Here is a 23,844-nt window from a genome sequence, read left to right as displayed (position 1 = left end):
GAGAGAGAGATGATGATGATGAAATTCTTGGAAGAGATATAAGGCTTAGCTTGTATTGTTTAACTTGGAGCAATGCTTTGGAATCGAGGTAGGGATTTCTTGAGGTTCTTTACAGAAGATTGATTTAATTAAATTTCGTGAGCTCTATATTATGTGTGCTATTATAATTGGTGTTCTTGATATTGTATAATTTTCTTGATATACTATATTTACGTATTGTGAACTATTTGAATGATGTTGGCATAATTCTACCATGTCATGGTAATTGGTTGGAGTTGTTAGGTGGAGAAGATAATAATGGAAAATAGGGTAATGGATATAGTCTTTTGTGTAGTTGAGTCTAACTCTTGGCAGGTACCAGGTCTCAGGGATCCCACAGTGCATATGGTTTTATTGGGTGATTCGGGACTGACGAAAGGGAGTTAGACAAGATGACTAACAAAAGGGGAATTATGGGATGGTTGAAATGGGTGTTAGTTCATATAAATGGGCATTTGGGACCAAGTGGTATAAGCATGGTATAGGACGTGCAGGTCTGCTTGTCCAATTATATGAATTAACGGGAGTAGATGAAGAGCATTCATGCATTATTATTATACAAATTTATAAATAAATCCAATCCTATACATGTATTTATAACCCAAACACTATTTAAACATAGAAATACACCCAAAATCAACAATTGTATATTTTTTGGGTGTGTTTATAAATGAGTTTTGAGTGTGTGTAATGATGGGTTTTGGGTGTGTTTATAAAGTGTTTTGGGTGTTGGGTTTTTTTATAATTTCAGCCCTCATTTTGGGTGTTTTAGTGAAACTCCCTTATTGTGATTGCATATCACCTAATTTAGTTATATCAATCTACTGTGGTAAGGTCTCATGTCCCTACTGAGCTGTGGTTGCTCACCCCTCCCCTATTTAATTTTTCAGATGAATTAGTGGGTAAGACGATGAGTAAATCAATTGAGGCTAAATTAGATGAAAGTAGTAGAGCTTTATTTATGAATTGTAAAGTTGTAAGATTTTGGAGCTATTTTTATAAGAGAAGTTTATTTTAAACTCATGTTTCGGCATCTTTTTATTTTATTTTAGTTATTTTATCTTCTCACACACCGGGCGTAGGGGTTTCCATCGACCCCCGGGTCCGGGGCATGACAGAATGATATCAGAGCTTTAGGGATTAGATACCCTTGGGAACTGTGGTATAGTATTACTACAAAATAAGTTTGAAATGGTGAAGTAAGTTAATGAGATGGCTTTTCAGGGGCACACTTATTTTTATTATTAAGTGTAGGCAACATGACAATGATGAAAATGGTAGTATGAGGGTAATACTAGCCATTCAGGATATGACCTATGCTATTCGTGAAACAAATCCAAATAACTATGAGCCCCATTAGGAAACTTAGGACAATTAACTAGTGAGGATTCAAGGAGAATTTCGTAAGACACGGCCACCTATGTTCAAGGGTGATCCAAACCCCATGACAGTAGAAGTATGGTTAAGATAAATGAGGAGAAATATGAATGAACAAAGAGTTCTTAGAAATATGAGAGTAGTCATTGCTTCTACCTATTTGGAAGGACAAGCTTATCATTAGTTAGAATCTATCTTGACTATGGCTGATGTTGAGAATACAACTTGGGTTGCCTTTGAGACAATATTTCTGGAGAAATATTTTTTTGAAACAATGAAATCCATTCACTAATCTTTATCAAGGTGATATGACTGTGGGACAATATCAAGCTAAGTTTGAAGAACTGATGCGTTTTGCTCCTTACATGATTCCTGTTGAGTCTGCAAGAGCAAAGAAATTTGAGACTGGAGGTCAAGGAGATAGAGGAACTTTTTAAGTTGAAGAAGTATGCTGAAGTTGTTGATCGTGCCTTAACAACTGAACAAATGATACTTAGTTCTAAGAGAATTTCGGAACCTAAGAATCGTAATGGGAGACAAAATAGTAAACGCCAAAGATTTTTTTTTTCCCTCTCATTCTCGGTACCAAAATCCAAAATCATTTTAGGCAACTCAAAACTCAGGATTTTGTTATCATTGTTGGTCCTGTTAATCAACAGGCACAAGAATCTGATTCTGTGTCTAAAGACATTCGAACTAAGATTATAACTAGAGAGACACCACATGGATGGAATGTCTACACAGATAGTAGATTAAGATATTTAGATTGTATGTTTAAGAAATTTCTGGTCTAAGAAAGGAAGTTTTGAAAGGAGGACATCATTCGTCCTATACAATTGATCCTGGAGGGACAAAGATGTATCATGACCTGAAACGTAACTTTTGGTGGAGTGGCATGAAGGGAGATATAGAAAAATTTGTACCAAAGTATCTTACATGTCAGCAAGTGAAAGCTGAAGATCAGAAGCCGTCAAGTCCATTACAACCATTACCAGTAGCAGAGTGGAAATGAGATCATATAACCATGGATTTTGTTACAGGTTTACCTAGATCTCCAAAGGGACGAGATGCCGTATGGGTTATTGTGAATCGTTTGACCAAATTTGCACATTTCCTACCTGTCAAAACAACAGATTCCACTGAAAGTCTTCGAAAGCTTTTTGAGAGATAGTAAGATAACATGAAATTCCTATTTTTGATTGTATCATATAAAGATTCCAAGTTTACTTCTAAATGTTAGGGAAGCTTACAGAAAGCGTTGGGTATGCAACTAAATTTCAGTACTACTTTTTATCCCCCAAACTGATGGACAATCAGAGAGAACTATTCAAATTTTGGGGGACATGTTGAGAGCATGTAGTTTAGATTTTGGTGGAAATTGGGAAGATCATTTAGTGTTAGTAGGGTTTGCCTACAACAACATCTATCAGTCTAGCATTCAGATACCACATTATGAAGCTTTATATGGAAGACCTTGTTGATCACCTGTGTTTTAGACTGAAGTAAGAGAAACTATATTGCTAGGACCTGATTTGGTACAAGAGACAACTGCAAAGATTAAAGTTATCAAGCAACGTCTCTTAACTACTCAAAGTCGACGAAAGAACTATGCAGACCGAAGGAGGAAACCATTAAGTTTTGACGTTGGTGATTATGTGTTTCTTAAAGTCTCACCACAAAGAGGAGTAACAAAAAAAAAAAAAAAAAAAGAAGGGGGTTTGGGAAGACTGGAAAATTATCACCAAAGTTTGTTGGATCATTTGAAATCTTAGAAAGGATTGGTGAAGTAGCTTATAAGTTAGCATTACCATCTCAACTTTTGACCGAATGTACATAGTGTTTCCCATGTTTCTGTGCTTCTAAAGTATGAGCCTGATCCAACTCACGTTCTAGATTGGGGAGAGCTCAATTTAGATGAAGAACTGTCATTTTAGGAAAGACCAATACAGATTTTGGGATCACAAGGAACAAGTCTTATGTAAGAAAACAAAACCATTGGTCAAAGTTCTTTGGTTACATGGAAATACAAAGGAAGCTACATGGGAATTAGAAACTGAAATGCGTAAGAAGTACCCATAAATTTTTCTCTGATTCCAGTAAGTTTTTCTTTTTAAATTTCAAGGACGAAATTTCTTTAAGGAGGGTAGATTGTGAGAGTCCGTTTTCTTTATAGTTGTTTTACTTTTATAATACCATTTCAATAGTTATATATATTATTCTATTATATACATATGTTCTTTCGAATACAAAAAAGGGTTTGTTTAAATTATATATTTGTTCATTATTCCTTGGATGCTATTAGATGGTTATTGGGTGCTTTGTATGCATATATATTAATAACATGGATTAAGAGTTTAGACGTGGCATTCTTACATTGTTTTCTTGGAGTGAAAGATTGTTCTCTCTTATCTTAATTTGGAGATATATTTAAATTAGTATGTTGGAGGTGGCTTTTTCCATTAAATTAGTTGATGCATTACCATGCATTTGGACAACTCATGCTTACAATTTGGTGACTAGGCTTTATCTTAGCTTGAGGAGGAGTTTATAAGTTCAACAGGTGGCATGGCCTTTGGAAATATATCTCCTGGCGTTGGCACATATCAGCTTCTATAAAAGAGTGGCAACCATGTTATCTTTTTGTATGGATAGTGGCTTTTGTTACTATCCTCTCGATTATTTACCGCCATCTCACCGCCTATAGAGTGTTAATAAGGAAGAGATATCATGCAACGAGAGAGAGAGAGAGAGAGAGAGAGAGAGAGAGAGAGAGAGAGAGAGAGAGAGAGAGAGAGAGAGATGATGATGATGATGAAATTCTTGGAAGAGATATAAGGCTTAGCTTGTATTTTCTTAACTTGGAGCAATGCTTTGGAATCGAGGAAGGGATTTCTTGAGGTTCTTTATAGAAGATTGATTTAATTAAATTTCGTGAGCTCTATATTATGTGTGCTATTGTAATTGGTGTTCTTGATATTGTATAATGTTCTTGATATACTATATTTACATATTGTGAACTATTTGAATGATGTTGGCATAATTCTATCATGTCATGGTAATTGGTTGGAGTTGTTAGGTGGAGAAGATAATAATGGAAAATAGGGTAATGGATATAGTCTTTTGTGTAGTTGAGTCTAACTTTTGGCAGGTACCAGGTCTCAGGGATCCCACAGTGCACATGGTTTTATTGGGTGATTCGGGACTGGCGAAAGGGAGTTAGACAAGATGACTAACAAAAGGGGAATTATGGGATGGTTGAAATGGGTGTTAGTTCATATAAATGGGCATTCGGGACCAAGTGGTATAAGCATGGTATGGGACATGCAGGTCTGCTTGTCCAATTATATGAATTAACGGGAGTAGACGATGTGCATTCATGCATTATTATTATTAATGTGATATTTGGCTATATGATTGCATATCACCTAATTTAGTTATATCAATCTACTGTGGTAAGGTCTCATATCCCTACTGAGCTGTGGTTGCTCACCCTTCACCCTATTTAATTTTTCAGATGAATTAGTGGGCAAGACGATGACTAAATCAATTGAGGCTAAATTAGATGAAAGTAGTAGAGCTTTATTTATTAATTGTAAAGTTGTAAGATTTTGGAGCTATTTTTATAAGAGAAGTTTATTTTAAACTCATGTTTCGGCATCTTTTTATTTTATTTTAGTTATTTTATTTTCTCACGCACCACCCCTGGGTCCGGGGCGTGACACAAATGCCTAATTATATCCCACAATGTTGGCCAATTTATATAGAATGTGTCTTGCGAAATTGAGAATGTTGGGTTTCAATTGGGTATTATTTATTTTCTGGTAGTATATTCCAATTATTATTTAATCTTATTATAATGATTTGTGCTTTAACACACATGACATGAGCATATATAACGTGGTCGTTGTCTTCAGTGGCATGTGGACCTTGTATTGAGTAGTGTCTTTGGCGGGAGAAAGAACATGATAATATTTAGAATAACAAGTTTGTAAAGAAGATCCAATCTTTCATGGTTTTTTTTTACTATTGGACATTGTCTTAACTAGTGTATTTGGTTTGTGAATAATGTTGTACATTCCAAGTGGATGGTGACTCAACTCATCACTAGTTCGGGTTTGGCATATTAATTGGAACTTGGCTTTAATGTGTTTGGTTCGCCACATAATACTAGATTAATTCTAAGAGTGGCAAGGTCAAGTTTGGATTTCATTCATGTTGAAATCACTCATTCCACAATTTGAATCATCTAGTTTGCACACCCTGTTTGATACCCATTTTCACTAGATCCTAATGTATTCTTTTTCATTAAACTGTTTAAAGTATTAGGTTGCTTGTTTTTGTCGGATCAGTTGCGCTAAAATTGATTCAACGGCATCCTCAACTTGTGATACTCGCACGTGCACGAGCCGTTCGGTAGTATAACATGTGTAAGTGCGAGGTCGATCCCACAAGGATTGATGATAGATTGATTCAATTTGATTCCGTGCACAAAATAGAAAATAAGAAAGAAAATAACATAAAACAAGAAAGAAAGAAAAGAAACTAACTCAAGAAAATAAGTTGACAAGTTCAATTTAGATTCTTAGATTGATTCTGGCTAAAGTATATGATTAAACCATGGTGTTTGGTCCATACCTTGTATTCCTAACTGTCTAATTTGATCCTTATTGTCGAACCTAAATGAAAAATTAGAAATCCATTAAGCATAGAAGAATTTTTTAAACAACCAAGCATGTATCTAATCCCTGTTGTCGAATGTCCACACATACTCTTCCTATTCGTAGTTCAATTTGAATTAAAACATATGGTGTCTACTCTTAATTCCAACAAAAATAGCTAAGATACAAGTTTTAATGGTGATCAATCATTCAAACAAACATATTAACTTATAAGTATAATGAATAAGAATAAGAATTGTAATTGAAACTTGGAAACTAATCAAACTTGAAAACTTAAGAAAAGAATTTACATGACAATGAAAATAAATTTCAACAAAGAAGCAAAAGGGTTTTGTTACAACAATTGAGAACTTTAAAGAAAATCTAAGAGAATTTTTAAGGAAGAGAAGGGGGGTGTGTTTGAGAACTTAGAGAATTTGATGGCATTTGAGAACTTAGAGAATTTGAGAAAGAGAAGGGAGAGGAGCTCTAGAGAGGTGTTTGAGAGCTCCACCTCTTGGGGTGTGTTTGAGAACTTAGAGAATTTGATGAAGAGAATGGGGAGGTGTTTGAGAACGCAGAGAATTAGAGAAAGAAAAGGGAAAGGAGCTCTAGAGAGGTGTTTGAGAGCGCCCCGTCCCAGGGGTGTGTTTGTAAGCTTGGAGAAAATCACTATTTATAGGCCTAAGGGAAGTAAAAATCTGATTTGAGTATTGCCCCTACCTACAACACCCACTTTACCAACTTCACCTAACTTCCCCACCAAAAACAATTAGCTCATGTATATGTCATGCATGACAATGTACTGCAGTCTGCTTGTAGGGTCATGTTGGGCTTGTTTCTCCATTCAGAAACTAATGGAAAAATATGGATCTTGAAGCTCTTTGTTTTATCTTTTCAACCATATATAGCCCAGCTTAAGGACAAATCAGAAGGGCCTTTATCATTTTTGGCACAGTAACGCAGATGCTGCCGAATTTCACCTGAAGTTGCCAAAACTTGCATAACTTCTTCTAGAAGACTCGGGATTATGAACCGTAAAATGTTCCAGATGTTAGACTTCCACATCTTACCAATGTTGTATGGCTCATTAGCTGGTTCTTCTTGAGCACGTACTGTTCAATCTGTGAAGTTGACTGATCTATATACACAATTTTGAGCTAACTTGACTCCAAAATGCCTTAAAAGATTAATACACTGAAACAAACACAAAAGAGATTAAAAGTACAAGTTTAACTAAAAAACATAATGAAATCATAAGTTAGAAGGGTACAAAGTTATATACAATTATGCACTGATCATTGCTTCTACATAAAAAGCATAAATTTACTATTCTTTTGAGGTAAACGCAAGTTCACTTAATGTTCGGGATAATAGCTATAATTATTTGGACTTATGTAACTTGTTTACGATTTCCAACTTGATCCAGTTCAACCCAAACAAGTAAACCCGATTTGTCTCTTTCTTTTCCAAACAACGTTAATAAAACCCACTCAAGCTCAAGCATTTACTTTTCTAGTTAGAGACCAACATCTTAGGTAAATGTCTCATGCGTTCCTCGATTGGACTGTGAGTATTTCAATATAAAAATAAATTTCATAATTTAATTATGTTGAATTCAATTTTCCAGATTGTATGGTTTAACCTGTAATTGTTTTGTGTATTTATTATATATATATATATGAATTGTACATTTATGAATTAATTATATTATATAATTGTTAATATCCACTTGATTGGGTTTTAATTTCGTATTGTTGTGGTCTTATAATTGCTTTCAATATCATTTCCACGACGTTGGCATTTAAAGATTTGAGTAGAGTTTAACGAGGACATTACCCATAATTGATCTCATTTAAGAATTTTTGGAAAAGAGTAATAATGCCCTCTCGCTCTCCCTCCCATTTTAAAAATTTCTTCTAGGGACATGCCTTAGATTTTTTTCTAAACAAACCCTAAACTCTCTCTGAAGGAGAAACTGTGAGCTTGCACTGCAGCCGCTGCCCCCTCTCTGGGGGTGGGATGTAATACCCCAAAAAAAAAAAAAAAGTGGACTTTCATATTTCAGTGAAAAAATAAATAAATAATATTATGGTGAAGAATAAATATGGGTATTTTATCACGTGATTTTGGATCGAGACTATTAGATTAAGCGTGTTTGATTTCAAGTTTGACAAAAATGCCCTTACGTAACATTTTGTGAATTTTTTCAAAGGACGTTTAAGAAATTGAGGTGAGACCATTATGATTCTTAGGTAGTACGATAGTAGTCGACTCAAAAAACACGTAGGAAATCATTTATGAATTTTGGGTCAAAATGACCAAATTATCCCTATGTTTGAAAATTACCAAAATACTCTTTGTATTCAAAAGAAAAAATAAAAATAAAAATAAAGAGGAATTTGCAACATGTAGGCAAACCCTTCCTTTCCCTTCATTCTTCCCCCCTTCCCTTATTTTTCTCTTCCAAAATCGGATTGTGATCTTCAATTAGAGGTGAGTTGTTCACCTATTAGCGATGAATCACCTAGTCTAGGCTAAGTGTAATGATTGTTTAAGCTAAGATAATATTGTGGGTAGAAGGAGATGAAAGTAGGGTGAGGAGGAGAAGGAAGAATAGAAGGAAGAAAGGAGAAATCTCTAAGGGTGAGTCGATTTTCGAATTTGTGATTTTTTATTTTTTGTGTTTGTGTGATTCTAGTCCCTTAAAGAGTATTTTGAGTCACTTGAGTTATAAGGAAATTGAATTGGAAGAGTTTGCTTTTTCATTTTCAGGTTGAGTGGATAGAGCAATTTTTCAAGTGTGGGTGTTTATGATTTTGGTTCCATTTTGAGTTTTTGATGAGTTCTAATTATATGTATGAAGTTTAGAAGAGTTTTAAAAGCCTCAGGAACAACCTGGGAGTGATAGATTGATTGAAAACGACTTAGAACCAAAACTGGGAAATTTCATTTTCTGGGAATTTGCAGTTCGAGAGCCTCACTTTGACTCTCTTTTACTCCTAATCTTTTGCCTATTTGAGGAAGCCATTTGATGGGTTTTAAGCTAGACTTGTCAAGGAACAAAAGATAATTGGTTTCATTGAATTTAGATACATCAAATACATGTGCAAAATTTGGACAAAAATAAGTTTTTTGCAGAAAACCAGCCACGAGCCCAACTCTGGAGCTAGTTTTCTCATCCATTTTAGCTCCGTTTTGAGTGTGGTTTGTTGGGTTAGAAACTAGAGGGAATAACCTTCAAAATCAATGCATGTTTGCCCACTTTCGTCAAATTTAGCTTGGTCAAAAGGTCTCACAAAATTTGAGTTTTAGTCTGGAAAAACGGGAAATTTGCAGATTTTTTTGAGAAGATGATGAACAGTAACCGTAGCCAAGCCCACTCGTATCTTCGACGTGTGGCGGCTGTTCTGACAACCTCTTACGCCATATTTTTAGTCCATTCAACTCGATTTCTTGATCCGTGTCCGATGGTATATGTTTTGAGTCAATTTGAGAATGTGCGAAGTATCGGTTGTTACGCAGCCCACAGGAACCAAATGGTAACTTTTGGATAACGGGTGTCGTTGGCCATGTTTTGGTGTTAACATGGCATAGGACAAAGTTTTAGATTGTTTAGGACGAGATTTGGCCGCTTTGGACCCCGGGTTGGTCCTATTGGCATTTTCGTCATTTTCTCACAAAATCTTTGAAATGCATAAGGTTAAGGGTGAGGTTTACTGGTCTTGGGTGAAATAGAGTGAAGACTACTCAATAATAAGTTGGATTTGAATTTGTTCAAGAATTGGATCAAAAGTGTAGATTCGACAACTCCGAGAACTTCCGAAGGGTAAATTTGGTACTTTAGTTAGCTGGGCATGAGGTAGGGTTTCTTGATTTCCCGATTATTAGGCTATGCCACTTTTAATCTTGGTGCTTATATATAGTACTATAGATATGAATTTTATTGTTTCTTTACTCGTTGAATATTATTTGATGTTATGTGAATATTATTATTGATGTTTCTTTGTGGATATTATTTGACGTCGGGTGAATATTATTATTCATGTGATTAAATATGAAATATTATTGTTATTATCTGTATTATTATTCAGCAGAGATAAATGATGTTTGCGCTGCATTACATGTGCATCATAAATATAGTGGTGTTTGGGGTGTGTACGTCGTTTGAGGTATATCTAAGGGGTGAGAGAAGGCATTAGATATATCTGGAATATATTAAGGTGATGGGAGCAGGGTTTGAATATATTGAGGTGATGAGAGCAGGGCCTCTATTGAAAAGTGAAAGTTGAGAAATTCGTAAACAAAAGAAAAATTGGTTAAGGGATGGATGGGCGCTGGTTTATATTTTAGGGTATTCGGAGCTACAGTGGTAAAACGCATGATATGGGACATGCATGTTTGTTGCCCTAAGATATGAATTAGTGGGACTAGAAGGGAGTGAGTTCATGGCATCATCGCATATGCAAATTTATTTATTTGGTCTGATTGAAAATTGTATATATCTTGTGTTGTTTGATACAAAACGAAGTTTGAAGAAGCGGGTTTCAACTTAGTTGCTAGGCTTTTGTTGTTGGTTTGTGTAATTAATGTTTGTAAGTAGTCAACTGTTTGTTAAAGATCCTAGTGTGTATTTAACTACGAGCTACTGTGACTCTGATTCTGTATTGTTAAGTAAATTTGTATTTTTTGTCGCTCTATTTCTCATCATATCATGGTTGTAGGATTTTATTTTTATGACTATGGTATGACTCACACCATGATTCGGGAATATTCCTTATTTTCGAATCGGGTTGTGACATGGGTGGCTTCCCCATCTCCATCTTTCTCTCATCTTCTCCCTTTCTCCTTTCTTAGTTTTCTTCCCCTCTCCTATTATTTCCCCAAATTCGTTTAGATTTTGGGTCATCTTGCCTAGATCTATTTGGATCTTATCTTTTTTTGTTTGTTTGTGTGTTTGCTATTGTAGGTCCTTGGTGACTTTTGTTGTTCTTGGATGTGTCTTGCTGTCGCTCGAATGGTTGCAGTGTGGTGTTGTCAACAACTCTCGGCTGATGAAAGAAGAGCAATTCTTGGACCACGAGCCATACCAAGGAAAGCATAGTCACAAGAGCTTTTAGCAAGAGTGACTTCCTTCTCTTCGGGAAAATTATCTTACTTTTAGGCATAGCATTAGCAATTAGTACTGCAATCCACCGTAGACGCCATGATTTTGTTGCAGCTTTTGGTCCGCTCACATGGATTTTGTTCCAGTTCAGTGTTTGAAGTTGGAAAAGTTATTGTTGCCATTTTGTGTGGGATCGAGTTTTACCTGTGTAAAATAAGAGGTTTAGCCGTGTTGGTGCTACGAGTCTCTTTGGTTTGCTAGTTAGAATGCGGTGCAGTGTCCTTATTTCTGTGTTTATTTCAAACTAATAATTCTCAAAAACTCAATAGGAGTTTGTTGATGTTTGTATTTAGCGTTCGACTTTTCAATGCGGATTTGTTGTTACTGTCATTGCGCGGTGGATCTGTATTGTAGGTCTGAGTATAGGTTCTTTTGTCTTCCGAATTGGAGGTTTTAGGTTTTTTTGGAATGCGTAATTCTTTCTAGATCAAAATTTAATTTTGTGTTTGGTTACTGGAGATGTTGTACTCATATTTGGCATTGCGGCTACTCTGTACTTTTTTTTTATTTCTGTGTTATCAATAAAATTACTGTCACTTTTAATATAAATAAAAAATAAAAAATTTGAGTCCAAAAATTATTTGAGCCTATTTTGGTTGACCAATTTCTATTTTGCATTTGCTATATTGGTTTTGCCAACTACTGTTAGAATTTTACAGCTATTAATTTCTGAAAAATGGGCAGAACTTTTAATGTGTTTTATTACAATTGGTTTAATGCCTTTGAGAACCAACCGACTTTAAAAAGCCTTGTTTTGGAGTATGACAAAAACGTTAGAGCAACATTGGCACCTTTCTTCATTATTTTCTCCTTCACATTTTTGAGTTTGTGTTCCAATTTGTGAGTCACTACCAAAAAAAAATAAACAAAAGTGGCAACAATCATTATTATTTGGTGACTATTGCTATTTTTTTTTGTTTTTTTGTTTTTGAGTGTTCGTTGTTGTATCCTGGAGGGTAGGACACTACACAACCTTACTACACTGATAAATTTTCTCCGATAAATGAAATCTACTCTTAAGGATAGTGACTACATGCCTCAACCTAAAACTATTATTCTACTCAAGTATCAATGGAGACCAACTTTACACATCCCAAAATATATATAAGTATTTTGCCGTAATTTCATTGGTTTTATTTAATCTACTCTATCAATAAAAATTACAAATTTCTAATAATTATTTCATATGTTGTTTTGCAGGAAAAGTAGCATCTTCAACCAAATTTTCCAATAAAGAAATCAATGAGGAATTTTACTTAGCTTACAACAGACTCAAATTTAAAAAGAGTAAACAAAACCCTAACCATTGGGGATCAAGATTCGTTCACCCTTATATTTTTTAATTGTTGAAACAAGTGGCTTTTTCTTTGGTTTTCTACGCTGTCTTTGCAGGAGGAATTGCGTTAGAGGCTTCGAGTATTACTCCAAAGGCATTTTGCATGGACGCCTTCAATTTCTGGGAATCTATGAAGCCTTTTTCAGCTCCGAAGGCAACCCTCAGCTTTCCCATATAACTAAGTGCAGTCACAGTAAGACACTGCATGTATGAAACACCATCTAATTATACATACATACATATATATATATATATAATTAATAGGAAAAAAAGGCCACATAATTTTAATATTCATAACAAGAACCACCAAAATGTCTCCAAGACGGTAATTAATATCTTTTAAACGTAATATTAAAAGGGCTGTTATTAGCACTCCGAAAAGTTTTTAAACCTGAGGTCTGAATATTAATTATAAGAAATAAAGTAACTGCAGAATAATTAAGTACGTGAGGTCCTCAATAAAATAAAAAAAGGTACCTGAGGTGGACCAACCACCATAAAGTATAAGCCACCAACGGGCTGATTGTCCAAAGCCATTTTTTCAACTGGCCCAATCATATTCGAGATTGTCATGCTTGAGTTCTTGAGCGTGCCATGAATGTATCTAGCTGCTCCCTGCAAACACAACACCTTATAAAACACTCTAAAGTTTTTCTTTTTCAAAAATAATATTCTAAAGTTCTACGAAAGACTTACAAATTTTTAGTATATTAACGAGTTAGATTCGAATTTAGAAATTAGGATTTCTTCCGGCGTTAAAAAGATAGATACCAATTTACTAAGAGCAAACGGCGGCTCTTGAAGAAAATCCCTTGATCATCATTCTCATTAGGCGAAGACAAATTGAGATAAATAATGATGAATTTTGTAGTTTATATTTTGTGGTTTTGTGAGAGACAATCTATAATTAAGTAACTTTTTCTCATGATAAGATTCATTGACACTAAATCAATCTAACATTGGCCAACAGTGTATTAGTTGGATTGGCCCTGACCTTTTGTGTGCTCCCAAATTGTTTTGGGTTCAAACCCCTGTGATACCCTAAAATTTCAAAGCCGCCCTGTTAAGAACTAGTTCGTTGATAAGTACATTTAAAGTGTTTTGAATGGATTACACAAACTTGACTTATGAGGTCATCATGCCCAAATTATATTTCCTACAAAACATTCTATATCTTGTTAGAGTACGTACATTTGAGTATAAAATGAGATTTTAGCAACATAACATATTAGATATTTGACACTAATACTTATAATAATAAAAAAGGAGAAGTTGGTAAATTCCTATATTAAGTTTAAGTGGTTATTAATAAAAATTATGTTTATGTCAATTTTCCTTGTTAATTACGTACCTCAGGGCCTCTAAATTTCTTCAAAACATCCAATAGCCAACTGGTGAGGTAGCTAGTCGCAGAATTTCTTTTTTTCTTGATCATTTTTTGTGCTTCCCAAACAAAGTCGAGTGGGTTTGAAGTTTCAGTTGACTTGGGCACTGGCAAGTGTAAGAAGGCAAATTGGTTTCCCCATGACATATTAGCATTATTGTGTTCGATCATCTCTTTAGTTGACGTGCAACGCTCGATGTTTCTGGTTCTGAGAAGCACCAATGCCGTACAATGTTCATTGCTTGATTTTTGGGTAACCTCTTGCATGTATATTCTGCTGCCCAAGAAGATTATTCCAGCAATCACATCATTTATCGTCTGCAATTGTTCATGCCAATTTCATTAAAAAGAAGTAATTTCAGTTTGTACCCTACCTTAAGGCATGTTTGTCCCCGCATTCTCAATTTTAACAATTACATACCCTTATTTTGTAAATTTTTTGCAACGTGACTCTGCCGTTAGATTGGCCGTTAGAAAATATGTTAAGTGATGACATGGCACATGTAGGATCCACATTATTTTCTTAAATTGAATAAAATATTAATAAATGATTAAAAAACAAACAAAAACCTTTTCTCTTTTCTCTCTCTGAACCTCTTTCTCCCTTCTTCCGGATCAAACCCAAGCTCCCCTTCTCTTCCCTAACCACCATTCTCAGCCACATCCACCATCACAGCACAATATATATATAGGGCAGCGATGGTGGGCTTGGAGCGCTGCCACACCACCATCCATGCGGGGTAGGGAGAAAGGTAGTGGGTTGTGGGGGAATGGGGGAGAGGGAGAGCGTAGAGGGGAGAAAAAGAGAGTTTTAAAAAAAAAATTATCTACATTTTTTTGGTTTTTAATTTTATTCATATTTTAATCAATTTAAAATTTAAAAGAAATGTGGGACCCATAGTGCCAAGTAGGCAGCTAACAGAGAGATCTGACAGAAACCATAACAGCGGAACCACATTGTAACAAATTTAAAAGATATGTGATTGTAAAAATTGAGAAAATAGGGATTAACATGTCTTAAGGGTGTAACCACAAGGTATTAAACTGTAATTAACCCTAAAAAGAAACAAAGAAAAGAAAGGGCCTGTATAGTACTTGTTATAAACCTAGGCAAATGTTTGATGTCCTAAAAAAATCACATGGATTGGATTATGTATAATCCTATTAGGCCCAAATAGTTGGATCATGAATGACATCGAAGGGGTGGGTGGAGATTTTCGACAAAATCCAATACACGACTCAAAACCCGCACAATTAAATTTTCGACTCATTTTCGGGTCAACCTGTCATGACCCGTTTAATATACAGGTGGGTTTTAGGTCAAACTGCCAACTCATTAAAATACTTATGTAACCAATTTAACAAAACGGGTCATCGCTGATCAACCCGCCAACCAGCTAAAATACCGGTGTGACTCGCCAACCCGCTAACCCTTTCTTTGTTTATTATTTTTTTTTCTCTTCTTTTTTTTTTTTAATATCTTTTAGTTGCTACCATTTAGTGTGTCAACTCAATACAGGACGAGAAATCCGCACAAAAAAATAGCGGATCAACTCAACATGACACGACAAGACACTTTTATTAAACGAGTCGTGTTTGGGTTGAACATTTTTGACACATATATGATACTGACAAGACATGAACTTGACATGATACAACCTATTGCGAGCCCGTAAAATTAAGTTGGATGTGATTAATTATGTGTAATTATTGCCCCAAAAAAGACTTATTTTATTTTAAAATTAATAATAATTGTGTCGGGAATTTTGAATTTATGCTGGGGCACAACTAGAAAGCTCAATTGGGTGTGGAAAAAAATGTTTTGAATGCAAATAATAATCCAATTTTGATCAGAGCAAATTTCATTAGAAAAATTTTGATAGGGCGACCCATGCCTACAAAAGGGCAACAAAGTACACCGCCCCAAACATCCGAAATAAAATGGGCGAAAAGCCGCACAAACCCACATTACCAAAATTAAGCATGATCTTAAGTCAAGTTCACAAAATTACCCAACATAACTGAAATTCTAATATAACACATAAGCCTAATGAGCTCTATGGCCACAACCTAAGGGGAGAGCTTCTTTTCTTTTCATAATAATGAAAGTTTTGAAACTTCTTTTGATATATATAATGTAAGTTATGAACTTTTTAGTTATTTGTATTGCGTATTTGTTTAATCCTTGTTTCTGGTAAATAATTTCATAATTCATAGCAGTTTTTTTGTCGTAGTATGTTTAATATAAACAGAAATCATTATAATAAATAAATAAAAATTGGTGCATAATCTTACCACTCCAAGTTTGTTCTTGATCAGTTTGATTTCATCAATGGAGAACGTCAATGTTGATAGTGTTATTGGCCGAAACTCAACTCCATCTTCCCCAGACCTAATCGGAGTTCGATCATCTTCTACGAAACTGCTCTTCAAAATGCTCCAACTGAAATCCGATACAGTTTGGAAAACTGAAGAGAAAAACTGAGACACAGTTTTAGTCATGTAATTAGTTTTTGGTCCTGATGAGCTATTCAGGGAAGGAAATGTTAGAGGAACAGAAGGGTTTTGAGCAGTTTGCAGACAAGAAAGAAGAGCACCCATTAGAGAGTAGCCATCACCTAGGGCATGGTGAAGCTTGAAAATCAGGGTACCAGCTGCGTGGCTTGTTGGGTACTTGAGAATGTGAATTTCCCATAATGGCCTGTTTTGTGGGAGTTTTTCTGCTGCTATATTTGATATGTAGTCATCAAAATATTCATCATAGGATTCTTGTGACATTTTAGAAGGGAAAATGGGGACATGAACATGGTCTTCAAGCTTCACTTCAACCCTCTTCCATTGTTTCTTTTGACCTGGGTTGTCACGTACCTGTTCAATAATTTCAGATAATTAATACCAAATCTTTAGTTTTTAGTTTTAGTTTTAGTTTTTTTTTTTTTTTTTTTTTTTTTTTTGCAGTAAGGTGGTGGTTTTCACTCTCATTTTATCGGTCTGCATGTATTTGAGTATGTCAAATGGTAACGAGAGTATAAAAACAAGAGGGGAAGTGAAAAATTAATGAACAAAATAAGAGTGCGAAAATCGTTTCGGTTTCCAATAAAATGACAAGAGAGAGAAAGGAAGAGATCTAGAGAGAGAGAGAGAGAGGACAAACCATGATAGAAGAGAAGCGAGGGTTGATAGGGAGGAAGACATCTTGAAGCAAAGAGAGAGCTTGGGAATCATTGATTGGAACCTCAAATTCCAAAACTGCAAGAATTGCAACAGATAAGATAGAACTGTTGAAGTATTGGCCAGTGGGGCTCACTGGCTCTCCTTCTCCTTCCTCCCTAAACTCCATTATGCTTCACTCCACCTCCAATAACTTTGATTTCTCCATTATGTTGGCCCTCTTACGAATCCTTCTCTTTGTTTTTAGGCCCTTAAATGTTTTATTCCTATCTCTGCGACCTAGTAGCTATTAATAATCTAAGGAATATTTCCGTCTAATTAATGTGTGCCAAAAAAACTGGTTAGGAAACTCGACACTTATTTATTATTGAATAGAGCTCCTCACAACAATTTCTACGGTAGACAGACCTAATTATTTTGTCTTTGTATTGCGTCTTTAAAAGAGTAGGGCTACCATAAGTTCCCTAACAGGACGGGAACTAAGGAATTGGAATTGAATCAAGGGTTTGTCCAATACATTTTCTATTTCCTATATATATACCTATCACTTTATAAATCTATGTTAAACTCAATTTCACACTTAAATGCCCCGTAGGATATAAGAGGTCATAATATTCCTATGTTTTTACATCGTTACAAAAGATCACTCAGTCCGACTATTACATTCTCTTCAAAACAGTTTACCTCCATTTCAGCCTTGCTTCATGTCCATCATTGAAAACCACATATTCGCTAAGGTTAGATTCCCTCCAATGTCTCTACCATTCAAAATTACGGTCCACAGGTACATTCAATTTTTCAAATTAGTCACAAAGCGAAGACGACATTGACTGTGAACGATTCCAGTGTTGATGTCAACTTTGAGTGGTATGCCTGCATAACACATGTAATTTATGTGTTATTGTCTCTTTTCTTATCAACTTTTCATCTATCTATCCCAAATTATGCATTTTCATCTACCCCAAATCATGTGTTCTTATCAGTACCATTCATTATCTAGATTGGTATAAATTTGTGTAGCAATCAGTTTCAATTTTTTTTTCCAGTTATGTTTTCATTTTCACATTGCTAAATGTTGTTTTCTATCTTGCATAGTCGGTTGTTTTTCCAGCAAAAAGTCGGGTCTATTTTAAGTTGTGCACATCAAGTGCTTGACGAAATTCCAATATGAGTTATGAGCGCACAAGTGAATTTTGATGTTGTTTTTCCATACATAGAGGAGATGTAAGTAGATAAGGTCCCAGTAGTTTCTACAAATGGGTATGGGTGAGTACATGACGGGGTCATGCTTGAGGGGTAGGTAAATTACGTGCTTCAATTATGTGATGTTGGGTATCATTCTTTTATATGTGTTACTACTAAAGGAGTTACTTGATGCTTTTTTTTTTCTTTTTTTTTTTTCATGCGTAGTCATTTGATTCTTAGCACCAATTTAGGAGTATGGCTAATCAAATGCTGAAGCTAGTCAGGCATATTTCAAACCAATTGTATTTTCAAGCCTGAACAAAAAATTACGCCTAATATGTTGTTTTTGATGTAAATGCTTCAGACTAATGATAAAACGCTTCATATTTTAGTATATTCTTGGATTATAGTTATGTCCAATTCACATTTTTTTTGCGAATCTGGCTTTCTATGCTGTTGGGTATCATTGTTAGGGTAGGTAAATTATGTCATTTGATTCTGTGCTGCCTACAATTATTTTTTGGTAGATCCTTGGATAGTTATGTCAAATTCACTAGATGAATTACTCATGAGTATGTTGTTTATACCAAAATGAACAGCCTATGGGAACTAGACACGTGGACAAGATTGAGCGTGACCATGATAACCTTCGGCACCCAGCCTACTGATTCAACTAATTAGGGCAACCTTTTTCTCCAGGATACGTGGCAGGTCCACAATCGATGTCTACAGTCCTACATTGAAATTCTACACAACTTGCACACCTCCCAAGGTCTATAAAGGAAGCACAACTCCCCAAAAAAGAGGTAATCAGAACTTACGGCATACCGCCTATTGATCTGTCGGTTTAAGCTTACTAAATCCGTACTTACTTAAGCATCAGAGAGCCTTCGGCCGGTACCACACTGGTGCCCTAGGTCTTACCGAGCGTTTGCTATCTTGCAAATCATGCTCTACCGAGGCGCAAAACATACCGAAGGCCCAACATCATTAAGTTGAGCGGGAAAGTTACCGAACCATTTTTTCGCATCAACATATGTTATTCACATTGTAAATAATGTAAACCTCCAAAGTACATTTATTTCCCATTTGAGAGTGAGAAACATGTTTTCAGTTTGTCAAATTTGTTGGAAATCCATCGCTACTGGAGTGAAAAGATGTAAATGGTGTTCGATTGGCAGCAATAATTCTTCTCTATCTGCTGTTGTGATTGACAATATCAATCAGCTTTATGGATGGCTTAATTGGTGGCAGCCACCTTCTTGTTCATTGCATTGATAAAATATTCTTAAGGTATGCTTGTCAGCAACTGTGGAAATTGCTATTTGTGCAAATAATCTCACGGGAGAATATTCGCTTCTAGATCCTTCAAACTTCGATCTTCCTTCTCTCTCTTCCTTGATTCCTGTAAAACAGATTGGAGTAAATAGACCACACCCGGGGGGTGTTGGCCAAAGGCCCTCCGATACCTAAGTTAGTTCGAGTGTTTGTAGGAAAACAATAGCTAAGCAAAGGGTACGGAGTAGTGTTTATATAGGGTGTGAACCGGGCGGCCGGAGCCGTGTGGAGAAAATATGGAGAGTGGAGAGGGAGAAAGAGAGAGCTTCGGGTATTTTTCTCGGGTATTAGGAGTAGGTTTAAATGTACATTGAATGATGAATGAGGTCATCTATTTATAGGAGCCTCGGGGCTAGGGTTTTGTAGAGAATTTGCTGAGTTTATTCTCTACCCAAATTCGTAGGGATTGAGTCGGACTTAGATAATATCTGATTTAATGATATTATCTTCTCTTTATTGAAGATAATATCTGAATTAAATGATATTATCTCTTTTTATGAAGATAATATCTGAATTAATGATATCATCTTCTCTTTATTAGGATAATATCTAAATTAATGGTATTATCTTATTAAATAAAGATAATATTCCATTAATTAAGATATTTATCCCAATTAATTAATTGGCCAGATAAACTTGTTCAATTAATTAATTTAAGAGATAATCTTCTTTTTCACGTGGCGTGCCCTGATTGGAGACAGAAATATTTGCTCTCACAAATGCCCCCACTTCGCATGGCGCTTGTGTGGCATGTAGGAGATGAAATTATTTTTTGGGCTCTCCAAGCGTCTGGGCTTTTTGTAGATCGGATTACTAATTGGCATAGGCTTCTGACTGTTCTTGGAGTTGGATTCCCAGTGGGAATGAGCTTGCGATTCCTTCTTGACCTGAGTTGTCCAACTTGTACAAATACAGGGCTTCTCTTCACTCTGTCTTACATTGTAAACTTAACTTCTCTACTTTCTAGCTTGAGAAAGATCTTGGAGAATTTGTACTGCTTGTCGAAGAGAGGAGTTGCTGTGCATCCCAAGGTAAGTCGAGCACGTATATTTTTCTTCGTCTTCTCTTTTTCGAGGCAAGGACCAGCTGGGTGACATCGTGGATCGAAAAGGTTAGAGCGACGGTGGTCGCTAGTTCTTGGCGAGTATTGCCAAATACGATGGTCGCCCTGCCGAGAATGTCGAGGGATGAAAGCGAATGGTCCGGATCCTAATGATCACTCTTTGGATCAAAGGAGTGTTCTTTGGGTTGTGGCATGTATAGCTTACGTCCGAGACTTGTAGATGAGAGTGGCCCGTTTGGCTTACGTCCGGAGATGTATCGATGTGTGTGGCCCGTTTAGCCTACGTCCGGAGACGTGTCAATGATAGTGACCCGTTTGGCCTACGCCCGAGATGTGTCGATTAGAGTGGCCCATTTGGCCTACGCCCGGAGACATGTCGGCGATATGTGGCCTGTTTGGCTGCGTCCAGGAGACTTGTCGATGATAGTGGCCCGTTTGGCCTACGCCCGAGGACGTGTCGATTAGAGTGGCCCTTTGGCCAATGTCCCGAGACATGTCGATGTGTGTGGCCCGTTTGGCCTACGTCCGGAGACATATCGATGATAGTGGCCCGTTTGGCTTACGTCTAGAGACGTGTCGATGAGTGTGACCCGTTTGGTCTACGTCCGGAGACATGTCGATGATAGTGTCCCGTTTGGCTTACGTCTAGAGACGCGTCGATGAGTGTGACCCGTTTGGTCTACGTCCGGAGACGTGTTGATAAGAGTGACCCGTTTGGCCTACGTCCGGAGACATGTCGATGATAGTGGCCCGTTTGGCCTACGCCCAGAGACATGTCGATGTGTGACCCGTTTAGCCTACGTCCGAGACGTGTCGATGATAGTGGCCCGTTTGGCCTACGTCCAGAGACATGTCGATGATAGTGGCCCGTTTAGCCTTCGTCCGGAGACGTGTCGATTGCTTTTATGAACACTCCATTGGAAAGAAAAGCTCTGAACTTGTATTGATGTCTGTGTGACTACATTGCTGCTTAAAGCCTTCTAGGCGAGTGATATGCCTCCAAAATAGTTGTCATACTCGCCATCGTGAATTTTACAGAGGACTTCAAGTGTTTGAGGGTACTTTATACAGGTGAGATGAGGGCCGGAGTATGATCTACGGATGAGCTTCTGTTGTGCATATAGTATCTCGCGCCTTCTCTGGACCTTCCTACTTCGGACTTATCATTGGCAGGTTTCCATTCACTAAGTAGTCGATGATAGGGTCTTGCCAGCTGGGGTCCTCATCAATCTGCATTAAGTTGATTGGCTTTATGTCTTCGATTCTTGGCCGGTCAAGGTGTTCAACTGGGATGGAGCGTCTGAACTGGGTGTCCAGTGTTGATCCTAGGCTCGTCAACGCATTTGCATAAGTGTTCTCTGCCCGTAGAACTTGTTGGATGGTGAAAATAGGGAATTCTTTCAAAAGTCTTGGACTTTGTCGAATTACTAGACCATTCTTGGATGCTTTGCCATGTACTCGCCTGAGGCTTGATTCGTGATCAGCTGGGAGTCTGAGTAGATGGCCAATCTCTTGATCGATAGTTCTTTCGTTAGGCGTAGTCATGCAAGCAATGCCTCATATTCTGCCTCATTGTTTGAAGCAGAAAAGCCTAGTGTGATAGCTTGTTCCAACAAGGTTCCGTCTGGGGTGATTATGACAACTCCTGCTCTCGCTCCTTTGTGATTTGATGCTCCATCTACATGCAACTGCCACTTGTCATTTAGGTAGGTTTGAATCGGTAGGGGAGGTGTCGTCTGCTTTTTCCTTGCTTTTCGTGACCATATTCTCTTTTTTGTCGAGTAAACTCTACAACAAAATCTGCTAAAGCTTCACTTTTATAGCAGATCTTCGGCCAATAGAGGAGGTCGTATTGACTGAGTTCGATAGCCCATTTCATGAGTCGCTGAGAAGCGTCGGGGCTGTGAAGGATCGATCTTAAAGGAAATTCTATTATGACAATAATCCGGTGTGCTTGATAGTAGGGCCTTAGTTTTCTCGCAGAAACTACAAGCGAAAAAATAAGCTTCTCCATCTTCGGTAGCGAGTCTCTGCATCGAGGAGAGCTTTTGAAATGTAGAATACAGGATGTTGTGCCCCCAACTCTTCTCGGATGAGAGTGACATTTGAGTCGAACACCGTCGGGTAGATGTACAAGTCTTCGCCTGGTATCGGTTTTGAGAGTAATAGAGGTGAAGTGAGGTAAGTTTTCAAGTTTTGAAAGGCTGCTTCATGCTCGTCATCCTACTTGTCTTTGTGTCCTTTTTTCAAGGCTTTGAAAAATGGCCTGCACTTGTCGGTAGATCCCTGAAGGAGTCGAGTGAGAGCTGCCGCCCTACCTGTTATACTTTGTATCTTTTTTGTTGTGGCAGGTGACTTTATGTTGAGTATAGCCTTGATTTGATTTGGATGTGCCTCAATTCCTCTTTAGGTAACTAAGTATCTAAGGAATCGGCCGGACGAGACTCCAAATGTGCATTTGCTCGGGTTCAACTTCATGTTGTATTTTGGAGTAAGCTCAACGCCTCGGCAAGATTCTTGATGTGGTCTGCTCTTTTGGGAGCTTTGACTAGCATGTCATCTACGTAGCCCTCCATAGTCTTGCCGATTTGCTCTTTGAAAATTTTGTTCACCAGCCTTTGGTAGGTTGCCTCGGCGTTCTTCAGCCCAAAGGGCATGACATTATAGCAGTATGTACCTCTTTCGATGATGAATGAGGTTTTTGCCTTGTCGTCTTCATACATCATGATTTGGTTGTAACCGGAGTAGGCGTCCATGAAGCTTAGTAGTTGATTGCCAGAAGTTGAATCGACAAGCTGATCAATTTTTGGTAGTGGAAAGTTGTCTTTAGGACATGCTTTGTTGAGGTCGGTGTAGTCGACGCACACTCTCCACAGGCCTTTATCTTTCTTTGCTACTAGAACAACGTTCCAGCCATTGTAAGAGACCTCTTCAATAAAACCGCAGCTAGAAGCTTGTCGATCTCGATTTCAATGATGGCAACCCGCTCGGGGCGAAGTTGCGTCTCTTCCGCGCTATAGGCTTGATAGCCGAGTTGGACGTGCAGCCGATGGCAGATGATCTGGGGATCAATGCCAGGCATGTCGGATGGTGACCATGCAAATACATCTTTGTTGTTTTGGAGGA

General features: G+C 37.1%; 1 protein-coding gene and 1 long non-coding RNA gene across 2 annotated transcripts; one reads left to right on the top strand and one right to left on the bottom strand.

The window, feature by feature from the left end:
• On the top strand, positions 1 to 5,064 carry LOC148919107 (uncharacterized). Its single transcript, XR_016125272.1, has 2 exons — positions 1 to 88; positions 3,937 to 5,064. It is a non-coding gene; the product is annotated as an uncharacterized LOC148919107 (long non-coding RNA).
• Positions 5,065 to 12,446: 7,382 nt separating this feature from the next.
• Positions 12,447 to 17,326, bottom strand: LOC103343055 (wax ester synthase/diacylglycerol acyltransferase 4-like). The gene is made up of 5 exons (XM_089048539.1): positions 17,116 to 17,326; positions 16,257 to 16,829; positions 13,929 to 14,279; positions 13,055 to 13,192; positions 12,447 to 12,778 (listed from the first exon to the last, which is right to left on the bottom strand). Exons 1-5 carry the CDS (start codon positions 17,299 to 17,301, stop codon positions 12,617 to 12,619), a joined length of 1,410 nt encoding a protein of 469 aa, XP_088904665.1. The 5' UTR covers positions 17,302 to 17,326; the 3' UTR covers positions 12,447 to 12,616.
• Positions 17,327 to 23,844: the final 6,518 nt, after the last annotated feature.

The sequence above is a fragment of the Prunus mume genome, linkage group LG3 (genome assembly GCF_029339155.1).
Source record: "Prunus mume cultivar Tortuosa linkage group LG3, ASM2933915v1, whole genome shotgun sequence".
NCBI lineage: Eukaryota > Viridiplantae > Streptophyta > Magnoliopsida > Rosales > Rosaceae > Prunus > Prunus mume.
This window is presented reverse-complemented; position numbering and strand designations above follow the sequence as displayed.